This window comes from Neoarius graeffei, chromosome 15 (assembly GCF_027579695.1).
Source record: "Neoarius graeffei isolate fNeoGra1 chromosome 15, fNeoGra1.pri, whole genome shotgun sequence".
Lineage (NCBI taxonomy): Eukaryota > Metazoa > Chordata > Actinopteri > Siluriformes > Ariidae > Neoarius > Neoarius graeffei.
The window spans coordinates 26,896,599-26,918,379 of NC_083583.1; the positions used below are offsets into that span (position 1 = coordinate 26,896,599).

General features: G+C 41.2%; 1 protein-coding gene across 1 annotated transcript in view; it reads right to left on the bottom strand.

The window, feature by feature from the left end:
* lrrk1 (leucine-rich repeat kinase 1) overlaps nt 1–21,781 on the bottom strand; it is a 266,364-nt gene that overhangs the window by 18,074 nt on the left and 226,509 nt on the right. The window contains exons 31-33 of the mRNA XM_060941094.1: nt 18,556–18,672; nt 12,209–13,089; nt 7,981–8,082 (exon numbers count right to left, since the gene is read on the bottom strand). Coding sequence (XP_060797077.1) covers nt 7,981–8,082; nt 12,209–13,089; nt 18,556–18,672 — 1,100 coding nt within the window. The remainder of the gene's footprint in view (nt 1–7,980; nt 8,083–12,208; nt 13,090–18,555; nt 18,673–21,781) is intronic.

Consider the following 21,781-nt stretch of genomic DNA (forward strand, 5'->3'; position numbering starts at 1 on the left):
AGGGTAAATATATGGTCATTCGTGCTGTATTTCCTATGAAAGCCAGCCTGCTCTCTCGGCTGTTGATCATCAAGTTGTTGTGATAGTCTGTTGACTATGATTTTAGTGAAGAGTTTGTAGAGATGAGATAGCAGGCATATTGGCTGATAATTTCGCAGGTCTTCTCAATCGCCCTTGTGCAACAGGACGGTATTTGATTGTTTCCAAAGTGATGGTATCTTCCCTTCCCTCATATATTGATTGAACCGTATCGCGAGTACTTTCCAAAGAGCCTCTCCGCTGCTTCGAAGTGATTCCGTGTTTATGCCATCCTTTCCTGGAGATTTGTCGCCTTTCATCATTTTGAGGGCGTTTTCGACTTCACATGTCAGAATTTCTGGCACCGCTTGTGATGTTTGTGACAGAGGAGGATCGATTGTGATCGATGACTTAAAAAGGTTTGTGTAAAACATGGTCGGTGGTGGTGTTCCCCTCCTTGGTTTTGAGAGCCATTACTTCCGTTCTGTATTGTGACATTTCTTGCTTGCATTTTTTCAAACTTTTCCGTTCCTCTGCCGCCCAGATCAGCTTCTTCATCTTGAAGTTTTGGAGGTCTTCCTTGAGATTGTGTCGAATACTTTTGCAGAGAATGGAATATTCTAGATGATCTTCAATATTCCTTTTCATATTCTTCCTTTTCTCCAGCAGTTTCTTAGTCTTCTCCAAGATCCTTCCATTATCTTCCTTCGGGGTGGGAACTTGTGCCTTTCGAATGCATGCATTGATCTTCTGGGTAAGTGAGTCGTAGTCCTCATTGATGTCCTCCAGTTGTGCCCATGGTCATATAGTGTACATAAATAGATTGCAATTGGTAAAGTTTTAAAAGTGCACTACATGGAGCTTCCAAATTAAAAGATTGACCCAAAGTACAAATGTTGTACCTAGATGGTACTACCCCACCAACAAGGAAAGGTACAGCTTCACACCCTTTTCCTGAATGTATTGGCTTTCTGTAAGGAAAGCAACGGAGGGCAGATGTCCTTACTAAGGGAAAAAACTCAAGCCCTGGTTCTTTAATACATTTAGCTAATCATAGTAAACAACTAACATCCATCCAAGGTAAACCAACTGGAAAAGGAAAAGAACCACAAACGCAGTGTCAAAGATGCAATGGTTTGAGTGCAAAACCACAGAGTTCTTACTGAGACTGCAGGAAAACTTACCAAGTTGTTTAGGCTGCTTGTTTAGGAGCCACTCAAACAACAAACTAGTCAGGTGAATTTTATGCTGACTAGCATAAGAGAACACAGGGTAACTCTTTTAGAGCCAGGATTTAAACACAGAATCCCATGGAAAAAGGTTTTTTTTTTCTTTGGAAAAGGAACGGTAAAGACAACAGACAGTTCACCTGACTGGGAACATTCGTGGTCATTGTGAAGAAAGACGTCGCGCTCAGTGAGTCAGACTCCGTATAATGTTTTCAGAACTTGAACATTGGGAGTGGTTCAGCTCAAAGACATGATTAAAAACAAAGAATTGTTCAAGCGCCGCTGGACAGCTGGCTAGACTCTGATTCGACAGGACAGAGGTGAGAGTCCTGTCGTCTAGACAAGTACAAGCTCTCATCAGTTCAACTATGAGTTCCATCTGGATCCAGTCCAGCTGCAGTGTGGAGAGAGAGTGTCTAAACGACTGACTGGAAGAGCTGTAAAAATCCTACCTTGTCATTTGTCCACAGTAAATAGATTTACTGGATGAAACACTTGTGTTTAAAACTTGAAAGACAGATTTAATGATGTCATCTACAGTGAGAGAGCATTTATGACTTAAGGGACCAGTGAAAATGTCATTACTCAATTCTACACGTGTATATGTTGAGACTGGAGTCTCTAAAATTTGTATAATTCTTATTGAGCATATGGTGTCCTTCAGTCTCACTTCTTTACTGGTCAAATCTCCTGTGTGACCTGGGGACACATGTCTGCTGTGATCCAGCTGTGTATGTGACTATGTGTGTGGCCTTTAAACCCCTGGTCCTATAAGAAATGTCCATCTCTCTCTCTCTCTCTCTCGTTCTGTCCGTTTTGTTCCCTCTCTCTCTTGTTCTGTCTCTCTCTTTCTCTCGCTCACTCTCTCTCTGACCTGCTGGAGCTTTTAGAGATGCGGTGTAATTACAACAGTCCTGTGAGCCATAAGAGCACGATAAATATCCATATGCTTTATTGAAGCTGAATTGCCAAATTTATATTCACATTCTTTCCATTTCTCTCGTGCTCTTTTTTTAATTTATTTTTTATTTTTGCTCATCACGACTATGAACTTAGTGGTGCATAACGAGGTTTCACATATTAAACCATGATGAGGGATGCCCACAGCATTGCCAGAGCCGCTTAATTGCCTCCCATTTGACTCTTTACACTCTTTGAACATTTTGGGGGGTATTTTATGCAATCCTACTCCGTAACTGTGCTGTATTTATGGGCAGCCTCTCTCTAATTATTTGGGCTTTTTTTTTTTGAAAGAAAGCAGCCAAACATTAAATGTACTTAATCATTCACTTACCCCAAATATTAGCTTAAAGATTAGCTTCTTTACTTTGCAATAGAACTACAAGCCCAATTTAGTTTACAAGTAGGTTTCATTTCCTGTAATTACTAGGGGTAGCATAGATGAGTCAACGAAAAAGAGAAGTCATGACGAGTACTGTGTAAAAGAGTGCCCTGGGTTTCATATCCAGCTCAAGTTGTTTAGAGTGGTGATTGGACAAAGACTGATTCAGAACTCCTTACTGAACCTGGAGTTGTCATTATTAGCCGAGGGGGACACACGACACCTCCCAGACACTGCTAATGACATAGCATCTTCTGCTGATGGACATGAGCTTTCATATTACGTACCCAGTTCCAGAATCGGTGATTTCTGCAGAGTGCATTTTACGAACTGGTATGTCCTTACATAATGCAATATGATGCACAGATCTATTATTTTTCACATATTTATTTATTTTTATCATTAACAGTGCAGCTTAAAAGCTTTGAAACTACAACCCCGATTCCCAAAAAGTTGGGACAAAGTACAAATTGAAAATAAAAATGGAATGCAATGATGTGGAAGTTTCAAAATTCCATATTTTATTCAGAACAGAACATAGATGACATATCAAATGTTTAAACTGAGAAAATGCATCATTTAAAGAGAAAAATTAGGTGATTTTAAATTTCATGACAACACAACATCTCAAAAAAGTTGGGACAAGGCCATGTTTACCACTGTGAGACATCCCCTTTTCTCTTTACAACAGTCTGTAAACGTCTGGGGACTGAGGAGACAAGCTGCTCAAGTTTAGGGATAGGAATGTTAACCCATTCTTGTCTAATGTAGGATTCTAGTTGCTCAACTGTCTTAGGTCTTTTTTGTCATACCTTCCGTTTTATGAGGCGCCAAATGTTTTCTATGGGTGAAAGATCTGGACTGCAGGCTGGCCAGTTCAGTACCCGGACCCTTCTTCTACGCAGCCATGATGCTGTAATTGATGCAGTATGTGGTTTGGCATTGTCATGTTGGAAAATGCAAGGTCTTCCCTGAAAGAGATGTCATCTAGATGGGAGCATATGTTGCTCTAGAACCTGGATATACCTTTCAGCATTGATGGTGTCTTTCCAGATGTGCAAGCTGCCCATGCCACACGCACTAATGCAACCCCATACCATCAGAGATGTAGGCTTCTGAACTGAGCGCTGATAACAACTTGGGTCGTCCTTCTCCTCTTTAGTCCGAATGACACGGCGTCCCTGATTTCCATAAAGAACTTCAAATTTTGATTCGTCTGACCACAGAACAGTTTTCCACTTTGCTACAGTCCATTTTAAATGAGCCTTGGCCCAGAGAAGACATCTGCGCTTCTGGATCATGTTTAGAGACGGCTGCTTCTTTGAACTATAGAGTTTTAGCTGGCAACGGCGGATGGCACGGTGAATTGTGTTAACAGATAATATTCCTGAGCCCATTTTGTGATTTCCAATACAGAAGCATGCATGTATGTGATGCAGTGCCGTCTATGGGCCCGAAGATCACGGGCACCCAGTATGGTTTTCCGGCCTTGACCCTTACGCACAGAGATTCTTCCAGATTCTCTGAATCTTTTGATGATATTATGCACTGTAGATGATGATATGTTCAAACTCTTTGCAATTTTACACTGTCGAACTCCTTTCTGATATTGCTCCACTATTTGTTGACGCAGAATTAGGGGGATTGGTGATCCTCTTCCCATCTTTACTTCTGAGAGCCGCTGCCACTCCAAGATGCTCTTTTTATACCCAGTCATGTTAATGACCTATTGCCAATTGACCTAATGAGTTGCAACTTGGTCCTCCAGCTGTTCCTTTTTTGTACCTTTAACTTTTCCAGCCTCTTATTGCCCCTGTCCCAACTTTTTTGAGATGTGTTGCTGTCATGAAATTTCAAATGAGCCAATATTTGGCATGAAATTTCAAAATGCCTCACTTTCGACATTTGATATGTTGTCTATGTTCTATTGTGAATACAATATCAGTTTTTGAGATTTGTAAGTTATTGCATTCCGTTTTTATTTACAATTTGTACTTTGTCCCAACTTTTTTGGAATCAGGGTTGTAGAAAAAAAATCATTTGTAAGCAGTATACGGCTATTAATTGAAGTCCGGTTCGATACACTTATAGCCTAAAAATAGCAATATCATCAATCAGTTTTTACTCAATTGGAAGTCAATTAATAAAAAAATGAATAGTGATCTATCCCCTAGTAATTACCCATAGTTTAAAGTGCATATCACGGGTCATCATGAGCAAGATCAATGCAATTCTCCTATTTTATATTAAACTTTGGTCAAATATCTGTAACATTCTGCATTCTCTGCAATTTTTTTACCTTGCGCAATGCCAGAAAAATTCAGTTGAAATCAAGCCATTTGAGGCGAATTGGTCCGCCTCTGAAAAAACTTAGCATTTGGATTTCCAGGGAAACGTTGATTTTCGTGATGTTGCATGCGGGATGCCTCCCTCTGAATCCTACGTCAGCGCTGGTTTGTTTATGAGAAAACGACCTGGTGGTTTTCTGCAAATTTCTTCAACATTATCGCATAATTATTAAAATGGTTAACAGATGTATCGTAGGAGGGTGTAGCAACACCAATCACGATGGGATTAGTACTCATCATTTTCCAAAAGACCGGACAATGAGAGAGAAATGGGAGCACTTGGTCTACACAGGCTGTGCACTGAAACCGTGCAAGCTCTCGCAGCCTGCTGGCGCTTCCGCAGGTGACGTCACGAATCTGGCTCCAGACTCCCTTGGGATTTTTCCAGACGCATTTTGTTTTATTTTTTTCTGCTGTAGACAGATGGCCTTGTGCAAAATTACCCTTCTGGATGAGTGTGTAAAGGGACATACTTTCATATAAAAAAAAAAAAATGGTCCAGAATATGCCCTTTAACCTGCATGCCGAAATCATCACGCTCACCTCAAACCATAACGAGGTCAAACAGACTTATGTGCTTTCTGATGAGTATGACTGTTATCTATCAAGATGAGCAAATGTACATCACAGTGCTAAAAACACTTGTGGCAGCTGTCTTGCAACTGTAATTCATTAGAGAGTATTTACTGTGGTATGTAGTGCTTTTAACAACTCGTTGTCACAATCACATTCTTCCTCGGCACATGGTTTGGACTCTGCATAAGGATCAGACTCCAAGGTTTGCTGGCAGAAATGTACATTTGAAGTGAACAGAATTATAATACAGTGTCAATGTGATCTTTTTTTTTTAAACACGGATACATTCTGCTATAAATGGTATCATTGAGCCATATGAAAATCATACATGTTTTCTGCGAATGGAGGCATGCTGTCTGTTCAGTGCTAAACTGGAAGCAATAAGCTTTCTTTATGTGGTAATAAGATCAGACTCATAACTCCATTGCAAATCTACAAAAACAAATATCTGACAAAGTCATAGATGTGCGTCAACAAAAAGCAGATCCAAAGGAAAATGACCATGTCTCGACCAAGGCATTAACACTAGGCATATCAGACACTCGCTGGCTGTGCTGTGAAATTTGTCCATGCAGACGTTCATCTAAGTTTCCAAACCTGTCATTGCTTAACTCTTGAATATTTTCCATCATGAATACTATCATTAAAAAGCTTATAATTTCTGCTTTCCATAGAAATTTCTCTCATTAAGATCTATTCAGTACTTTTGGGGTAACAGCAGGTTGAAGTTGGTGCAACAGAGTACACACTCTGCTCGCGTGGCATCAGGAAACTGCCAGTGCTTTTTGAGTCATGGGAAAGTGCTCAGGCACTCTCTCTTCTGGATTACTCATGAATATCAATCTAACTTTTATAGTGATGTTCTCTCACTCTCACTGTTTCTGATGAAGTATTCAGCAAAATTTTCTGTCTGGTAGTTTTGATGTTATGCTTCACGGGAGACTTTGAAGTGAGTTTTCATTGCTTTACCTACTTTTTTTTTCAAATCAAACTGATTCATGTAAATAAGTAACTATTTGAGAATATAACTGTAGTTGTTTTGATGAAAAATATTGAGATCTTAGTGGTCGGAATGAGATTTTTTTAAAAATTGGAAGTCAGAAAAGTGAGTGACAATTTGAGTTCAATTAACGTGAATTGTTTATTGGATGTGGCTCACGCAGTTTTTTCGAGGTTTGCCTTGAAAGCTGTGAATATTATCATTTATATTCTTTCATATAAACACTAGTAGGCCCTACTTTTGAGAAATACAAAGGCCTACAGAGCACAAAGAGGGAATTAGAAATAATTGTTTATTACCTTTTTATGGAGTGTACGGATTTAACGGTTTTACCTAATTCACACAATTAAATACTACTTTGCATAATTGGTTTTTACAAATTTTTCATTCAGTGTATATCTATGTGCCTGCCAATTTCCATGTAAATATCCATCCATTATCCGTAACCGCTTATCCTGTACAGGGTTGCAGGCAAGCTGGAGCCTATCCCAGCTGACTACGGGCGAGAGGCGGGGTACACCCTGGACAAGTCGCCAGGTCATCACAGGGCTGACACAGAGACAAACAACCATTCACACTCACACCTATGGTCAATTTAGAGCCACCAATTAGCCTAACCTGCATGCCTTTGGACTGTGAGGGAAACCGGAGCACCTGGAGGAAACCCACGCAGACACGGGGAGAACATGCAAACTCCGCACAGAAAGGCCCCGTTGGCCACTGGGCTCAAACCCAGAACCTTCTTGCTGTGAGGCGACAGTGCACCACTACACCATCTCATTCATTAATGAGGCCCATTTTGGACCATGTTATCCTAATACATAATATTACATCATTTTTCTAAAAATTAAGCCTTTTTTTTCAATCTTTTATTTGTAATATTTCAAGAACAAATAAACATTTTAATTCTGTAAAAAGTATCTTGTTTAGCATTCAATTCTGAATTCAATGAGAGCAGTTTCAAGCAATTTGGATTGAATTTAAATTTTCACCTAATATACTTAAGTATATTAGGTGAAAATTTAAATTCAATCCAAATTGCTTGAAACTGCTCTCATTGAATTCAGAATTGAATACAGTTTTGAATTGAATACAGTTTTTTCCCTTTGGTGCATGCTTACTTCCACACCTTCTAATAACCTTCCAGTGTCTCAGGATTTTATGTTTACTATGTTTGACATGCTTTACAGTTACAGAATAAAATGAACATTCCCATCCTCACACATGAGGCCCAGCTGCTTTGGAAGCTACATGGATTACTGGGCAGCTCTCCAAGCTGTGGTAAATGTGATTAAATAGTGCGACGTACATTTACAGCACTGTTATGTAAGACGGCTTTAAGATTCTTCGATATACTTTGAGACGGGTTCGCAATCAAACAGGTATTAAGCTCAGATGAGGCAGGCGTCTAGGGAGAAATGTCATGGTGGATTATGAGACTGTATACCGTGCAGCATTGGGACTCACCCGTATTGTTGTACTCCTGGGACGGTCAGTACAGCAATCACACGACCTCTGAGCAGCCCTGACTGTTCCTGCACCTCGATCACCATTATGTCCCCTCCGCACCTGCAACATACAAGATAATTATGTCCATAGCACAACATTCACTCCTCATCACGCTATAACCCACATATAGGGTGATGAATTAAGCTTTCAATACAGAACATTTCCAGAGGAGTGTTATCTTGTTAAACTGTTTTCTTTTCCACGACTATCATATTACTTCTCATGTGGCATAACACATTCCTACTAAAGTTGCTTTAAGGAACCAGTGAAAAGCCCTCAGTATCAGGAAAGTCCCAGTGCCAAAACAATACTTTCTGTTAATCCCTGGTTGGTAAATAACTATTTAGATGAACAAAGCCTATTGTACAGGGATTCACAATCAATTCACAAGAAATTTCTTCAACCATGCACTCAGGTTTTCACAATTGTCAGACACCCTATCCATTTTTTTTCTCAGAGAATAAGGAATTAAAAAAAACACACAAAAACAAGACAAAAGGAAAAAACACCCATGTCTGGTTGGAGATCAAGAGAGACACATGATATAACTGCCCATACATGAGTCAGTCAGTTTTTCTTGGTCCACATCCAAGAACTCTTTTATTTCACCAGTTATCAAAAACTACAGTTGGGTGACAAACTAAAGGATAAACCGTTGGCTTTGTTATGATCTCGGGTTTGGTTTTGTTGGCATAGCTCGGTTAGAGGAATGCATCAATGCAAATCTATACAGTGATTTTCAGGCTAATCATCTTTATCCTATGCTAAAACATTTCCATCCCGATGGGAGTGGTCTCTTATAGGATGATCTCACCCCCATCTACAGGGCATAAGAGCTCACTGAATGCTTTGGGCAGCACGGTGGTGTAGTGGTTAGCACTGTCACCTCAGAGCAGTGGTTCTCAACCGGGGGGGCGCGCCCCCCTGGTGGGGCGCGGAGGTACTCCAGGGGGGTCGCGAGTAGGCTTCATGTATGGAGGGAAAAAAAAAAATCTGGGGCTAACAGGCTATAGTAGCTAAGCAGATGCAACACATTTACCCATGTCAAAATGCAGGACATTGGACTATTACATACAAATCAATACTATTATAAAATCTATCATCAATCTATCATAAAATCTTGTGTGTAGGTTATTTTAAGCCCGTGACGCGAACATGACGCAACGTCACGTGAGTGAGTCTGCATACTGTGGCCACCGTGTGAGTGCTTGCCACACACACACTAGTCTGGTTTCTTGCTGAGTTAACTCGTGCCGACTCTCGCTAGTCTATCATCATCAATCCATCGATACAGCGCAAAACCCAAACAGTCTTTTTAAAGACTACTACCCCACACTGTATTTTTGCTTTCCCCATTTCAGCTCTACCCAAATAATTTGTTGTTTTTGTTGTTTTCTTACTGCTAGTCTACTATGGATAATGCTACTACTGCTGCTACTGCTACTACTACTACTACTAATAATGATGATAATAATAATAATAATAATAATAATCTAGCCCAGGGCTATCTATCTATCTATCTATCTATCTATCTATCTATCTATCTATCTATCTATCTATCTATCTATCTATCTATCGGTCGATATAAGGTGCTGTAGGTCGGGTGGCGGCACTGCGGGTGAGTGTGTTTGGGGGGGGGGTATGGGGGCGGGGCGAGAAGAGGGGCCCCCAACTGCAATGAACCAGCTTTGGTGGGGCCCAGGTTGCAAAAGGTTGAGAACCCCTGCCTCAGAGCAAGAAGGTTCTGGGTTTGAGCCCAGCAGCCGGCAAGGGCCTTTCTGCGTGGAGTTTGCATGTTCTCCCCGTGTCTGTGTGGGTTTCCTCTGGGTGCTCTGGTTACCCCCACAATTCAAAGACATGCAGTTAGGTTAACGTGGGATGGCCTTGGGCTGAAGTGCCCTTGAGCAGGGTACCTAACCCCTGACTGCTCCCCGGGTGCTGTAGTGTGGCTGCCCACTGCTCTGAGTGTGTGTGTGTGTGTGTTCACTGCTTCAGATGGGTTAAATGCAGAGGATGAATCTCACTGTGCTTGAAGCGTGCATGTGACAAATAAAGGTTTCTTTCTTTCTTTCTTGAAGCGTATGAATATGATACAGATCATAAGCTATGGCCTTCACACTTATCAGCTCTCAAACCAATTTAACTCCTATGGGAGATTTTGGAGCAACATGATGGCGATCTCCTCCACCACCACCACCAAAACACTACTTGAGGGAATATTTTTTGGAAGAACGCTGCTCATCTTTCAGGTGCAGTCCCAGAGACTTGTAGAATCTATGTATTCAAAAACAGTATCACTATCCAAACAAAACAATGTTTAATTGTAAGGTATACATGGTTGGGGTTAAGCTTTACATTTACTTTTGTGCTTCTTGTGATCTGTAGCCATGTTCTTTTAATGTTACCTTGTGTTTTATGTTCTGTTTGCATGTGAAAATACTGGATTTTATTCTATCCACATTCACTGGATATGAGCAATCGCATGCTCTGATTGGCTACTTTACTACTAGGCTATCAGCTCATATACCGTGAGTAGAGAAAAACAAAATGGCGGAGTGTTTTGCTGAACCAACCGAGGACGAAATCAAAACTTTCCTCGAAAACAAAACCCCAAAACATACAAAAAGCAACAAAATATGGAATGAAAATATTTGATGGTAAGAACATATCTTTTTTTTCAAGAATTATTATTATTATCAGTGCATTTTTCACAAATTGCTCCCGTCATTTCACCGGTTTGTTTACATTCTTCATCTTTAAGCATTAAAATTTGTTGAATTTTTTTTAGACTGGTTCAAAAGCTCAAAGAAGTTTGAAAATTACATAACTGAAATGTCCAAGGAAGAATTAAATAAATGTCTAAAGCTATTCTATACCTCAGCATGACAACAAGATGGCACTTTCTACAAAAAAAACAACACTAAAGCCAATTCGTGCAGCCATCGATGGGTTTTAAAGAAGTCTGCCGACGCAGAAATGATTTTGTCGAACGTTTTGTATAAAGTTTTTATTTATCGAATTTGCAAAAAATAAAAATAAAAATGCTCTGTTTCTCAAAATCCAGTGAATGTGGATAGAATAAAACAGCTATTATGCTCAATCTCGTCGTACATGGCTTATAGACAACTCAGTCCTACGCGCCTCATTGGCCATCAGCTCATATATGACTCGATTTCGTGGAATAACTATTAAATGTCCTTATGCCCAGGTCAGATGGCAGGCTGCAACTAGTTTTCAACTAGTTGCGTCTACCTGCAATAACAAAATTGCAGGTAGACGCAAGACTGGTCTTGCGTCAACGCATGACGACACAGATAACGGCAGTGTATTTCAGAGGGTCTTTAGTAGAGGCAAGGTTGACGCAAGTGGATCACAGTCTGTTCGCATTTCAGCTGCGATTTGCTTCCAATCGGTGCAAACAGCAGGTTGATGCATGTAGAGGCAGGCGGTCATGCAACGCTTGAGCGACCAATCACAGGTTGAAGCAGGTAGTGGCAGCTAGGCGCAGGCTGATGCAGGGGAAGACAAGTCTTTAGAGATGGCTGTGATGCATCGCAGGTAGATGCAGACTGTACCTGCAAATAGTTTACAACGACCTGCGAGCAGTCTTATGGGCTTATTTTTTTTTTTTAAAGGTTTTCTATGCGCTGCGTCAACCTGCGTCTAGCTGCGTCTGCTTCCGACTGGTTGCGTCCTGTCATAACAGCTTAAAAACCCTGCGTCTTGCAATATGTCTGACCACAACAAAGGATTTGATGCAAAACCTCTGCATCCACCCGCGATCAGTCGCCACCGGACCGATCGCAGGTCATAGCATGCATCTTTCTGCCATCTAACCTGGGTATTCCACGTCAACCTGCCCAGGGACAATATATTTGGCATTTTGGCTAAATCTGGCACATTTACATTGAGAGTAATTATCATTTACAGTGTCTCCCACAGGTCTGAAAGTAACCGGGAGGCAGAACTATGTGTGGTTGAAAGGGAGCGATGGACTTGTGGTTTGCATGAGTCCTAGAGTGGTAAGGGTGGCTGGGTTGTGTTTTTGTGATTTCTGCTATGTTTTTATATACCATTTGAAGTTACTAGCTAGCAACCAAACTCAGTACTTCAAAAACAATTAGCTGAGAAATGATTTCCTCCCTTTCTGCCTTCCCTGACCCCAAACTTGAAAAGCTTGCTGTACCTGGGTATCCAGATTGTGTTGTTGACTGGAACCACGTTAAGAGCCTGAAGGTGGGGAAGAGTTCGACTCCATGGTGTTGGATCCGTGCTTCCTAAAGGTGAAGACTCCTCTGAGATCTGCTCATCCTGAGCTCTATCTGCATCCTCACAGTCTGTGGAGAAGGGCATGCTGCTGGAGCTGGCTAGGGAGCTGAGGGCCCCTGAGCTGGAACCCTCAATGTTTGCGAGTCCTGCCAGCTGTTCTGAGCTGAAATCTGGGGAGCTGATGGAGCAGTAATCTACAGAGTCCTGCTGGTTGAGGATTTGTGTGCCAGCATCCTTGCTGTGGATTACTGTGACAGCGGGTTTAAGCTCGAGTGGGACTGGTTTCTCTTCCTCTGTCTCTACCTCAGTATCCAAAGTGACATCTGTAACTCCTGTTGGATTCTGGATAGGGAAAACATCCCGGAATGGGTGCTGATCACCACAGCTGTAACTGGCGCAGAGCTGGTAACTACCGACGTGGTACATCAGCAGAGTGTTAGTGTGGTCATCCAGACACCAAACAGCCTCATCACCTTGAAAACTCGGGGCGGACGCCATGGAGACCACGCGGGAGGGCACGAGGTAAGGGTCGAGGCGGCGAATGGGCTGCAGTGTAAGGCTGTCGATCACGAGCACACCAGGCCCGTTAGTATACCACACCTCAGTGCCAGAGCGTACAGGCACAATGCTCTTTACAGGGTATGGGTTTTGGCGAGGGTCCAAATCCTCCATCCCCAACAGGGTCTTGTTCACAGTGTGAGAACACACGTAGGCCTCGCCTTCCAATGGCAAGTCATCCACTAGACTGTACACAGTGATCAGGCCATCTGCCATGCCAGCGAAAACCTGTGGAAGGGACTGCACAACCAGCAGAACAGTTCATGTTATTAACATTTAACCATCTTACTGCTTACAATTCTTGAAACCTTATATTTAATTTGCTTTTAGTCTCCAGGAATTGTCTTAACTATGTCCTGTTTCCTGAGGTACGAATACGAGGTTGTGTACATGTAAACCTCTTTGTCAAATGCAATTACTGTAGGTCTAAAAGAAAAAAGTTTTCATACATCTGAAACAGTTGGAAATTTGTTAGGCTTTGAATCCAAGAGCACATTGTCCTTTACATTGCATTTTATTTGATTCTTATGGTTGCCAAGTCTCTAAGTCAACTGTTAAACGCTACTTTCATAAACACAAACTGTTTGGAAGTCCTGCAAGAGAGAAGCATCTTACAAAATGCAGTGTCTGAACTTCACCAAGCATCATCAGAACTACAACTGGAGTTGTGCTGTGGTTAGATGAGACCAAAATCAAACTCTTTGGTCATGCACTCCATGAACATGTTTGGCAGTAAAAGGGGACTGCACTTGATCCCCACTGTAAGATATGGAGTGGATCATTTATGCTCTGGGGCTGTTTTGTGGCGAGTGGTTCAAGGACTGTTTTGAAGATTGATAGCGTTATGAATTTCAGCCCAAAACCTGGTGGACGTTCAGACATGACTATAGACAAAGCTTTCAACAAGACGATGCACCAAACAAATAAACTGAGAAGTTGTTAAACAACTGCAATGATCATCTCAGTGTCCAGATTTCTTGTGAAATTTTTATGTGCCCTCCGGCTCCTTCCTGCACTCTCCATTTATTTTTTTTGAGAATCACTGTTCTAAAGACAGCATGATGCTTTTCTACAAAGCAGCTGATAAGAGTTTGTCGGTGTGCTCAGTCGCTGTCCGGGATGAGATACACAACAGCATTTAGAGAGAGTACCACATCCTCCTGCCAAGATAATTAGCCTTGACAACCCGTCTATGTCTACCATTATTTCTTTACATATGCAGGACAAATCCTTTAAGTCCTTAAAGCCTTTGACACCTCTTATCCTGCAAACAACCAGAACGCCAAAGACGTAGTAGCTCATCTGGCCTGCCATCAAAATAACCATGACGACCAAAACATTAAGCCTAGGTCACAAACGGACGTACGATTTTTTGGCCGTGCGATTTTTGGCGTTTCCCAAATCGCTGCGTTTTTTTTGTTCGTGGAGAAAGACGCACGTTGGCCATAAGTTTGTTTTGCAACCTGAAAAAAACGTAAGCGCCCGTAGAGTTTGTTTGACATGACAAAGAACCTCTGCGGCCAGTCTACGGCTCGAAAATCAGCACGTCACACGTGCGCTCTCTGTGGGTTTCAGGCGCGCCCTCCGTGCATTTCTTGCACGTAGACCGGCCGTAGGAGCACATACGGCCGGTTGTGACCGAGGCTTTAAACAGAACTGAAATGTGACAGAGAGGACCAACCTCCATGACAAATTGTTTACAACAGAAAAATCAACAAAGGACTAAATTTTGTTCCCCAAGGGAAGATCTACCCAAAACACCAGCAGTCCAAACTGAATTTGCATGATAAATGAGAGGAGATACAATTCTAGTAAGAAGAAAATGTATTAAGTTGACCTAATTACTAATTTGTTCACAAAAAATTGACACTACAACGACTGAGTTTTGTTCAGAAGGACTACCGTAGTTCTTTCAAACAAAACAATCAGAACTGAAATCCATTGAGAACTGATGGAGACATGACTTAACTGAAAAGAAACAACGTTGTAAACAAATTGTTTACAACAAGAAAATCAACAAACAAATGACCAAGTTTTGTTCCTGAGGGAAGATCTACCCAAAACATCGATCAGGAATGAAATCGGGTGAGAACTGCGAGAGGAGATACAATTCTAGTAAAAAGTCTGAAAATTTGCGAAGTTGACCTAATTAGCAGTTTGTGAGCAAAAATTTGACAATACAACGACCAAGTGTTGTGCAGACGGTCTAGTTCTTTCAAACAAAACAATCAGAAGTGAAATCCATTGAGAATTGAGGGAGGAGATACGATTTAACTGAAAATAAATGAAGTTGTAAACAAATTGTTTACAATGGGAAAATCAACAAACAACCAATCAAGTTTTGTTCGTCATGGAAAGATCGACCCAAAACATCGATCAGAACTGGAATCGGATGAGAAATGAGAGAGGAGATAAAATTCTAGTGAGAGGCCCGGAAAATTTGTTAATTTGGCCTAATTATGAACTTGTTCGCAAAAAATTTGACAAAACAACAACCAAGTTTTGTGCGGAGTGATGAGTTGTTTCAAACAAAACAATCGGAACAGAAATCCATGGAGAACTGATGGAAGAGATAGGATTTAACTGAATTGTGGACGGACGACACGCCATGGCAACAGCTCATCAGCCTTATGGACAACTCAGCTAAAAACAGGAACATTTACTATTAGTTTTGAATTTTTCTAAGCGCAGTTCATATTGTTTAACTGTTTATTCTCTTTTATACCATTTACTGGTGTGTCGAAATATAGTTGTGTGTCTGAGAATGTCTCATCTCATTATCTCTAGCCGCTTTATCCTGTTCTACAGGGTCGCAGGCAAGCTGGAGCCTATCCCAGCTGACTACGGGCGAAAGGCGGGGTACACCCTGGACAAGTCGCCAGGTCATCACAGGGCTGACACATAGACACAGACAACCATTCACACTCACGTTCACACCTACGGTCAATTTAGAGTCACCAGTTAACCTTTGGACTGTGGGGGAAACCGGAGCACCCGGAGGAAACCCACGTGGACACGGGGAGAACATGCAAACTCCGCACAGAAAGGCCCTCGCCGGCCACAGGGCTCGAACCCGGACCTTCTTGCTGTGAGGCGACAGCGCTAACCACTACACCACCGTGCCGCCAGTCTGAGAATGTATTATGCCCTATTAATTGAAATGGTATAATAAAGTATGCTTTGAATGAAATCATCCAGCATAATTTCTCTAATGTTATATCTAATTACAGTCATTATTTAGAATCCATGGTACATGAGTTTAATTTTTCTCCTCCTGAAAAAAACCCCAAACATTTCCTTTACTAATCCGGGAGACGTGACTCTGACAGTCTTGATGCCAGTATTGTCACATTTAACATATTATTTAGAAGCCAAATAAAACTGACTAGAAATTTTGTTTCCTAAAATGATTATTAGTAGACAAGTCTGGGACACTGTCCCCATTTTATCCAGCATGTGCTTTAGCTCAAGTCTCTATTGCCACCCTGAAGGCACAAAAGACTTGCCATTGACCCCGAGTGCTTCGAAAACACTGGTGGAGGCCACATCAAAGTGCACAAGGGGAATCTAAAGTGTGTGTTTGGATAGGGATGAAGAGCAGCTCTGTCATTGTTGTCTGTCGAGAGGACCACCTGCCTCGGAAAGCTGAAGCACTAACACCTGCACTCCGGACACTTCAAACGATGGGAGGAGAAAGGTGGAGAAGCCTCTGTGTCGGGTACTGTGCATCGTAAAGCCTGGGTGGAGTATGGAGTAAAGTTGGCTCACAGCTAATTTGCACAGAGGATGTGGTTGTCGATAAGCAGAAAATGCAACACTGGCTCGCTTATGCAAGTCTAATAATCAACGTGTAAATATTGAGTCTTGACGATACCACTATCCAAATGGCAATGTTGATTAGATTATACACCAATGAGAATCCAGCACTCAATTTCTTTTTAAAAAGTACAGTGATTTATTTACATAAATCACCTTTACATAGTGTAAATTCATTTATAGGACAGAATGTTATTCAAAATGCTTTAAAAGTGAGACCGAATCCTATCCAGAAGTACGGATGAGCAGTTTGGGTTGAGAATCTGCTAGCCACGATAAGATTTGAACTCACAACCTTATAATCATCTTAAAGCATATACGCAGAACCATGGCCTCACTTTTTGTTTATAAATGCCTTGAGACCTCAAGAATGACACAGGAATAGTTTTAAGCATTAACAATAAATCTAATATCGTCATTTTTACGATTAAAACGATTCATATAAGTAGCGGTCTGACTGAATGACCTTGACGTCCGTGATGTCACAGCAGGAAGGCTATCGGTCTCATCGCCATTTCCGCTATACTAAAACACAGAGCTGACTGCAACTCCGATCCTCCATTTTGAGCTAATTTATCACCATGTCACGTAGATAGCAACACGACAGAAGGCGGATTTACGTTGCATTCGTGGCCCAAGAATGTTTAAACTGCGAAGATTTGGATGCATTTTGCGAGAAGTTCACGGGCACATTGGGCGGCTACGAAGTGGTCTCTCCTCTGCTCTGCACATTTTACTGAAGACTTGCACGAGACCTCTGATCTGTTGAGGAGCGTTGGCTATAAGCCTGTATTGAAAGAGGGTGCAGTGCCAACAAGAAAAGGAAAATAAAACTATAAGAAAAGGAAAGTAAGTTCAGTTGCACCAGTTCGCCGAGGGTTGCTGGTAAAACCTGGGATGGAACGGGACACATTATCGCTCGGGGCGTGACCTTCTCGCGGTTGTTGCTAAAACCGGCGACATCCCGTCCTGTCCCGGGTTTTAGTAATTGCCTGAGCCGAGCAGTAATGGCAGAGTACTCAGTATGGAGAAAATGGAGAATGAGTGGAGCAGCCGTCTGATTTCTCTGCTGGATATGCTTGCCTCAGCAGCAATATCTCACCCTTACGTGGAAGAAGCGAATGAACGGAGAACTGAACGAACAACTGAAAGTCAGATTGTTTTGAAACAATCAGCCATAAGATCGGCCTTCAAGAAGAGAGAACACAGACGGGTAAGCTCCGACTCTCATTTGGATAAAAAAAAAAAAAAAAGTTATTTTCCTGCATTTAGATCAATATATGTAACTCGTATGTTACCAGTATAAGATTATTTAATTTGCTTCAGGAAGTGATTGTCTCAGTTCATCTGATTATTTAATTAGCATTTTACATTTTATCAGTGAAAATGCATGCATGTTGCATAAGTTATAACACCTATCCTGTTTTAATGAGAGTCAACCCACAATCAATGACGTCAAATCAGTCTTAGTTGAGCAAGTCGGTAACGGTATTTCTTACTTTCACCAGAAATGTTTATTTATATGACTTTGGTCCATAGCTGTAAAAGGCCTTGGCCTTAAAACCGGTTAACGCAGTGACGTCACGCACTCAGAGCTGGCTGGCTCAGCGGCGCGGCTCGAATGCCAACTTTGCGGTCGATTTTAACTCTCAAAAATATATTTTTTTATTCCCATTTATGCAGCATACAAGAGTCAAGGATGGAGATACTATCCACTCAGAAATTTACTTAAAAATAAAGGTTCTGTATATCTCCTTTAAGGTCTGAAACAGCTGGTGCCTATAAAGACTAAACTGACAGGCAAATCAATGTTTTTTTTTTCTCCTTTGGACATCTGAAAGAAGCCTAGCTGAAGGACCGGTGAGTGTGTGAACCAACTCAGATACTGACCTCTGACCTGGCTGGCAGCATCGTGAGGCACGTGACCACGGCTGGACAAGAGAGCAGTTTTTGCGGGTGACTCAGAGGACACATCTCTTTCAGGCTGTAGATAAAGACCTCTTGCTCCTGAAAACAATAACATGAAAAGCAAGATTAGCTATCTGCATTCACCATGGATGGACAGCTGGCCAAGGAAAAGGGACACACAAATGGCTACTTCAGAACAGAATCAGCCACGTGGCCTAGCGTTTGTAAACCAAAGCTAGGTATATTCTACATGGCAAAATAAATAAAGTTTTCATGAAACAGAGAGTATACCACATTAAAGACCATTTTTAAATAAAAAAGGTGCCTTTTTGTCTTCTTGTTGAAGGCAGGGCTTCATCTTTGGTGACACAGATGACTAAATAAAAAAATGCTTGACATGCAATCAAAATTAGTGTCGTTCATAATTATATCGTATAAGTAATAACAATAAAAACAGGAAATAACATTAACTAGACAGATACTGTGACTAAAAAGTCACAGTGATTTGTGCTAGCTTTTACAAACCGGGCCATCTGGTCACCGTACCCTGTAGATCTGGAATGATAAGAGAAAGACGCTTAGTGAGGAAGAAAGCCCATTTTTCATGGATCATTCCAGATCAGCACCAAAAGTCATAGCAAACTAATTCAGTCCAGAGGTATTCCTCATGTGAAATTTGGTGATGATTGGCTGAAAACTGAAGGAGAAACAAGTGATTGAAAAAAACCCATTTTTTTCATGGATCATTCCCATTCGGTGATCCAGATCAGCACCAAAAGTCAGAGCAACTTAATTCAGTCCAGAGGTATTCCTCATGTGAAATTTGGTGATGATTGGTTGAAAACTAGGGAGAAATAGCGTCTTAAAAATGTTAGGATAATAATAATAATAATAATAATAGAAAGATCCTGAGTGAGAGCAACAATTTGCGCTACCGCTGCTAGTGTAAATTAATCACTGAAACTGTGCACTGAGGGAGCTTGAAGTAAAATGTAGGTAATGATGAAAAATGGTGCTGTCATGCAATTTGTGAAGTGGATCTTTATTAGTACAGTACTACTGTAATTGTGTAATAAGTGCATTTTTGAAGTACTGTGGCATTGCACTGGACTGAGGACCTGGATGTGGAGCCATTAGCAGGAGACGTACACACCTGGGATATTCAAATCACTATTTTTAAGTTATTAAATAATTTCATATCAGCACTAAAATTCACCAGACATTTCAAAAATCTGGTTTTATAATTATTTAAAATCAGGCTTTGTTCATTTCAGTGCAGTTCTGACAAGTCATCTCAGCACCTTTTGCTCAACTTGGCTCTACTTCTTCAGCACCAAGGACCAGCTGTGACTTGAGTGTGGGAACTTGACTCATCTAAAGCTATAAATACTGCTATACGAAATAAGTAAGTAAGTAAATAAATAAATTAATTTTCCAAGCTCTAAAATGAATAAAAATCCAGCTATAAATAGAATTAACTATAACTACAGATAGAATTAACATGCAAATTAATTAACAATAAATAAATTAACCAACTTAACTAAATTAATTAACTGAATAAATTAACTAGCTATAACTATAAATTAACTAGCTATAAATAGATAATTAATTAATATTAACTAATAAAATAGATAATTAACTAGCTATTAACACACAAATGGGCGGCACGGTGGTGTAGTGGTTAGCACTGTTGTCTCACAGCAAGAAGGTTCTGGGTTCGAGTCCAGTGGCCGATGGGGGTCTTTCTGTGTGGAGTTTGCATGTTCTCCCCGTGTCCGAGTAGGGTTCCTCCAGGTACTCCGGTTTCCCCACAGTCCAAAGGCAGCGTTGGGTTGAAGTGCCCTTGAGCGAGGCACCTAACCCCCTACTGCTCCCCGAGTGCTGTAGCATAGCTGCCCACTGCTCTGGGTGTGCGCGCGCGCTCATTGCTCACTTGCATGTGCAATGAGATGGGTTAAATACAGAGGAAACATTTCACTGTGCTTAAGTCTGTGCTTGAGTGTACGTGTGATAAATAAAGGCTTTTTGTTGCCAAATACTGGTTTACTGGGCAGGAGCCTATTTCCACGCAGCTGAAGCCAATTCATCATTTTTTCGTGACCCAGACGCAGATTCGTTCAGCTGTCATTCCACTCAAAGCAGAGCTCATCTGATGAATAAGTGCCAGTGAGGTTCATCATGACAACCAGGCAAATTAAACAAATGAAATCAAATGAAGCAAAGGAGAGCCGCACTGACATTTTTTAATAGTTCATGCAGAGATCTGAAGCATAGTCCTCTTCTTGTGCTAATCTGTCCTGGCTGTGGTCATCGTACACGGTCAATCTCGTGTGCATTTGCTAATCCCACAAGCTCAGCATCCACCGCTAGGTTTCATGTTTATTCTCCTGTGGCCTGCTTCAATCATCTGGCTACATCTCACATTACCAGACTTGTGTCACCCACAGCTGAAAATATGGCGAGAGCTCTGATCATTTTGGACTGAGATCACAAGGATTTAAACTGACTCTCTTACACACTCACATCAGCACATCATAAGTGTTGATCGGTGTTGCCAGGTCTGCGGTTTTCCCATGGAATGGAACTACTTTTGAGTTGTGGCCATGAGTTGATTTTTATCTCTGGATAACAAGTACAGGATTTGCAAACATTTGCATATATACATATGACATATCAGCCAGGTTTACTCTCAGTTTTAAACAGAATCTTGTGTATTATGTCTTATAGAATTTTATAAGATTCTTCAATAAGAATTTTTAAAATTTGTCATATATAGATTACAGCACCGTGAAATTCTTTTCATCACATATCCCAGCTTGTTAAGAAGCTGGGGTCAGCTATGATACAGCACCCCTTGAACAGATAAGGTTAAGGGTCCATCACTGGCCGCTTGGTGGTGCTGGGGCTTGAACCCTGACCTTCTGATCCCAAAACCCAAACCCACTATTCATAAGACCCTGATTGTCAGCTACTCTTTTCTAGTCTCCCTTAAAACTTCAACATGAGCAGGATTTGAACCCACAATCTTCTGATCCAAACTCAGACACATTATCCATTAGGTCACCTGACAAGGACAGACTTTGAGCCACATTTCCAAAGTTCCAATATAAAAAATTCTTGCCACAGCCCAACTGTGATTTTTTTCAAACTTAACCTATTCTTGTCTTAATACCGCTTCAGTAAATGTACTGTATTGTTACTTAAATAT